Consider the following 5,062-nt stretch of genomic DNA (forward strand, 5'->3'; position numbering starts at 1 on the left):
TTTTATTTTATTTTATCTCAGGGCCTTGGCCCTGTGTCCTGCCAAGTTCCCTGCAGTGACACCATCCCAGCCTGCCGGTGAGATGCAGGGACAGGCTCTCCTGCCTCAGGCTGGCAGAGAAGGGCAGGTTTCGGCTCAGTTTGGAATGAGCGAGGCCCTGCAAGTGAATCAAGTAGCAAAATGTGCCCTCCCGGACCAAAACCCTGCCTTGACTTCTGAACTCCTTACCCAGAAAGCAGCGACTGGATTAATTTTGACGCTCATGAATGAGGCTGGAAGGGGTTTGGGCTGCACCTCCTGCAGCCACCACGAGAGGCCCTTCCCGCCTTACAAGTGATGGTTATTTCGCCTTTGCTACCCCAGACCCCCCAGGGCCCCCTAAACATCTGCTTTTTCCTGCTCCTCAGCGCAACATCCCCCCCTCCGGGGCAGCAGCCCAGCCCTGGCAGCCCGAAAAGTGGGGAAATCCCATTTTTTTTAGGATTTTTTAGGACTTTTTAGGACTTAGGAAAGGGCAGGGACAGCCGGGCTGGGCTCTGGGTGCTGCTGCTGCCTCCCCAGATTCCTGCACAGCCCTGCTCCCAGCTGTGATTTGATCTTCCCTGGTTTTAAAGGCTCCCGCTTCCCATTTCTGAGCCGTCCCAAAGCACCTCCGGGGTTGTTAACGAGGGGGTTTGGATTCGTGGTGCAACCCCCGGCGCTCGGTCCCGTTTCAAACCTTGGTTTGCAGGGCAGGGCAGTGTCACCAGATGGCAACCTCGCTCCGGGCTGGCTCTGCGGCTGTTCCCGCAGGTGTTCCCTGCAGGGGAAGCAGGTTTATGGCTCCCCCAAACCCCACAGCTCAGTCCTACACGCAGCATTGCAGCCTCCCCCCCCTTCCTTTGTGCTCCCCATGGAGCTGCTGCTCCGCTTCCCGGCTGGGTCCTGAGGTTTGCAAGGTCTCCTGAGAGCAGCACAGCAGCGAGAAGAGCCTCCAAAAATCACCTGGTCCTTCCCCAAACTCCTTTGCAAAGCTGTGTCTGAGCTGGGGTTAAACATCTTGACGTTTGACCAAAACTCCCAAGCCTGCCCTGGGGTTCCTTTGAACCAGCCCACACATAGTGCTACATAAAGATGGCAAGTTCTGATGGAAATGTTCTTCTTGAGGAGAAAAAAACCCACCCAGAACCACCAGATCTGAGCCCCCTCTCCTGCCTGTTCCACTGGTTCATGGGCTGATGAAAATGAGTGAACATCCTAACACAACAGTGATCACTGCCTGAGGGAGGAGCACCCTCAGCACCTTGGGACTCCCCAGCACCTCAGGTTGATTCCAGATCATTCTGACAACCTTTCAATCTCACCCAGACCACTGGCTTTGCCCTTTTTTTTTGGCAGGCTCGGTGTCTTTATGCATCTCTAGCTTAGGGATTTCTAAGATGAGCATCACATAAAGCTAATTCATCAAGGATGGACCCAAGTCTCAGGTAAGTGGGTCCAATGCAGAGCTGGGGAAGTCCTGGGTCACAGATCTTCAGGCTGAAGGTGGGTGTATGAATAAACAAGTGATACTGCTTCTTGGGGAGGTGTGGGCCCATTGGCTCCTCTAAACCTCCACGTTGTTTTAGAGCATCCTGGAAAAAACCCTGCTTCTGTTTTCCTTTAAACTGGAGGTAACCTTAAATACCAAGGGGGGTGAAGATAGAGGGGGGTTTGGGAGGCTTTCTGGGTGCATGAGCTACCAGCAGCCCCAGGACCTGCCATACTGCCTGGAAATCAGGCAAACCCAAGCTTTACCACTGTTCAACATACCTTGGCATTCCCATGTGGAAGCCCTGCCAGATGCCAGAGGTGACAATATGTGTGGGGACCGTGCCAGAAGGCAGCAGAAGATGCTCCTGCTCCAGGAGCAGTGAGACTTGACACAGGGATCCTTCTCCTGTGCTGCCTGTGCATGGAGGGAGTGGGCTGATTTCATTTTTGTTGTGGCCCTCACAGACGTGTGCTTGAGCCCAGACCCTCCTCTCCCACCAGTGCTGCTGCCATCCCTGTTGTGCAAGAGAACTGCAAGGGCTGCATGGAAAACCCAAGACAGAGCATCCCTCCTCCTCCAGTCACTGTCATATGAACCAGAATAAATCTAATTAAATTCAGCCTCTTCCTGCACCAAGGATGGGGCAGGGCTGAGGTTACAAAGACCTCCACGTGCTCAGGTTTCTTGTGTGTCTCTCTCTCCATGACCCTACCTAGACCCAGCCAGATTTGTTGTTGGGTTTTTTTTCTCCAAGCTTTTCTTTCCTGGAAAGCCTCCTGACAACTCTCTTTGACTCATCTGCAGTCCCTGGAGAGGATCCTCCTTCCTGCCCATGTGGTGAGGAATTGGGAGAGCACAGCTTGAACTCTTGGGTGAGAGCCCAGGCCTCTGATCTGCCAACCTCTCAGACAAGTGAACAACTTGCAAGGCCAGTTCTTCCCTGCCTACAACCTTTCCACTCTATCTTTGGCCTGGAGCTCTCAGATGGTCCATTTAAAATTATTTATTTTGTGAGCTGGAACATCCAGGAAATATTTGTAATTTTTTAAAAATTTTTAGTTTATTTCTAACTTTACACCCTTGGCATCTCGATGGTCAAGAAGAAGAAAAAAAAAAAGAAAAAAGAATAAAAGAAAGAAAAATAACTTGTCATCCCTTCCCAGAGGTGCCTGGGATGAAGCAGGAGGAAGATGGGAGAAGAAGGGTCAACACTGCAGACCCTCACATTGATATTTCAAGATCAGACCTGGGTGAGATGGGTTTCCAGGCAAAAATCAAAGTAGGAGCTGAATTTACCTTATAAATCTCAATATACATTAATATACCTTATTAACCATAGCTGTTCAATTAGGCCCAGAGGCACCTTCCACCTCTGTTTCCTGCTCACCAAATGTACTCACCTGTCTCCAGCCTGTTTCCATTCAGCCCTGGCAAGCAGAAGAGCAGCCAGATTCAGCCCCTCACACCTGGAAAGGGACACAGGGAGACCAGGGTGTCTCACACCATCTCCTCCCGCAGCTGTGGGTACAAGCATGGGATGGGCAACATGTACTCAGCATCTTTTCCACTCCCCATGGGCAGGGAAATGAAAGCAGCATTTGGCTCACAAGCAAAGCTCCATCTTTGGGTAGTTGATTCCCACCTGTCCAGGGAGACAGTGAGGACAGGGGAGGCTGGGAGGGGGCAGCCAGCAGCTCCATCCCTCCACTTCAACCCCAAAGATGCCAACACAGCATTCATATCATGGGATGGAGCAAGTCTGGCTCAAACCCAGTGTCTGATGGGATGGAGTGGGTCTCAGCTCAGGCACTCACATGTTCTGCCTGCCTTTCCCCATCAGGAGGCAATCAGATGTTCTCCAGGCTGGAGCTAAAGTCATGCCAGTTCAGTTTGACTCATCCTCTGCTGCTGGAGATCTACCAGATGGAGGAGCTGGAGCTCCCAGGGCTGCAATGATTAACCCTGGCTTGATGACCTCCAAGCTGGGGTACCTGGAGCCATGGTAGGGACCTTTCTGCTCTCTTTCTGCCCCTCACTAGTATCTCTGTGGGTCAGAAACCCACAGAGAGCTCCTTGCAGCTCAGTGTATGTGCTGCACTGCACAGTTTTCTGCTGTGTCTCTCCCCAGGGCTGAGCACCAAACCCTGCCTGAGATGGTGCAAGAGCTGCTGCCCACCCATTGCATGTGAAGGGAAGGAGAATGTCTTAAAAACATGAAGCCACAAAGAGCAAACAGAGTGGAGGTGGGGACAGGAGGCAGCACAGCAGCCCCCCTGTCCCACTGAGGAGCTTGGCATGGCTTCACACCAAGCCTCACTCCCCACAGGTGTCCAGCAGCTCAGGGCTCAGCCTGGAGCTGGATGCTGGTGTAAGGTGGCACCTCTGGGACCATGTGCCATCCTGGATGCTGTTTCCAGGACATATCTTGTTGAATGGGGCAGTGCCATGGGAAGGAGAAGATCTCCTGGCACCTCAAGATGCCCAAGGTTGTGTCCCTTGTCCCCTCCACCTCCCCTCCCTGCGCTGCCCCTTTTCTCTCTCTGGTCCTGCCAACAGCCCTGGACACACAGCACTTTGGCCAGCAGACAAAATCCCTGCTTCACTGAGCCCAGCACAGTCAGATGATTATTGTTGGGTCACAAGTTCAGCTGCAAGGCACACGACCAAGCAAACCACGGAGTGGGGAAGCACTGGCACCAAAATGAGCCAGACTGCAGGCTCTGGGCTCTGCCTCTTAAGCAACAGCCTTGGCTGATGTTTTGTGTATCCACCAGTTCTTAAACTGTGCTTCAGCCCTTCTTGAGGCTTCAAGTCACATCAAAACCAGCTTGTCTATGAGACGGACTTAATTTTTACCATGAAACCACCCTGAAGGGTTGGAAAGGAGCATGGGATGTAAGGACACAGAGGACTTGTGTGCCCAGTGGTAGCCTGGGGGCATTACTGAAATATCTGTCCCTCCTGGCCACAACAGCAGCTTGTGTGGAGACAGAGCTGCTGCAGGGGAAACAAATCCTCCTTGGGCACCCCCTGTGCAGCCCATCCTCATGTCAGGGTGCTTATTGCTGCCAGCAAATCTGTTCTTCAGCCACAGACAGTTACTGAGGACCCTTCATCACTCTCCTTTTAGCTGCTCTGCTCCAAAAAGTTCTACGCATGGTGAGATCTTTCTGCCTCCCAGCAGCACCAGCTGCCCCATCACCCTCCCTGGTCCCAAGCACCATTCTGATGGTCACTTTGGTGGGTGAAACTGGGGACGTGCCCATGTACTGCATACAGTGCATCCCTGGGTCCCAGTGGAGAGGATGTAACGGGTATTAACACTTACCCAGTGGCTCCCAGTGGTGGCCCTGGGGGTGCGGGGGGGGCTGAGCTCTATGCTGAGATGTGGGAATTTGGTTGGAGCCACTCGGTGGGGCTGGGCTGGGGTAGCCAGGGCTGCACCAAAAGTAGGGTCCCTTGGGGAGGAGAGCACCAGGAGAGCACAGAGGGGGGGTCACTGGGGTGGCAGGTCCGAAGGAGGGACAGAGCCCGGGTCCCAGTGCCAGG

The 5,062-nt window shown here is 53.3% G+C and overlaps 2 protein-coding genes across 2 annotated transcripts in view; one reads left to right on the top strand and one right to left on the bottom strand.

Annotated features, from left to right (window-relative positions):
• The window catches only part of ADAMTS8 (ADAM metallopeptidase with thrombospondin type 1 motif, 8), a 34,053-nt gene extending 31,119 nt beyond the window's left edge, over positions 1 to 2,934 (bottom strand). Inside the window, exon 1 of the mRNA XM_010002887.1 lies at positions 2,914 to 2,934. Within this exon, the coding sequence (XP_010001189.1) occupies positions 2,914 to 2,934 (21 nt within the window). The remainder of the gene's footprint in view (positions 1 to 2,913) is intronic.
• Positions 2,935 to 4,898: 1,964 nt separating this feature from the next.
• ADAMTS15 (ADAM metallopeptidase with thrombospondin type 1 motif, 15) overlaps positions 4,899 to 5,062 on the top strand; it is an 11,664-nt gene continuing 11,500 nt past the window's right edge. The window contains exon 1 of the mRNA XM_010002888.1: positions 4,899 to 4,962. Within this exon, the coding sequence (XP_010001190.1) occupies positions 4,899 to 4,962 (64 nt within the window). The remainder of the gene's footprint in view (positions 4,963 to 5,062) is intronic.

Source organism: Chaetura pelagica, unplaced genomic scaffold (assembly GCF_000747805.2).
Source record: "Chaetura pelagica isolate M959 unplaced genomic scaffold, ChaPel_1.0 scaffold38, whole genome shotgun sequence".
Taxonomy (NCBI): Eukaryota; Metazoa; Chordata; class Aves; order Apodiformes; family Apodidae; genus Chaetura; species Chaetura pelagica.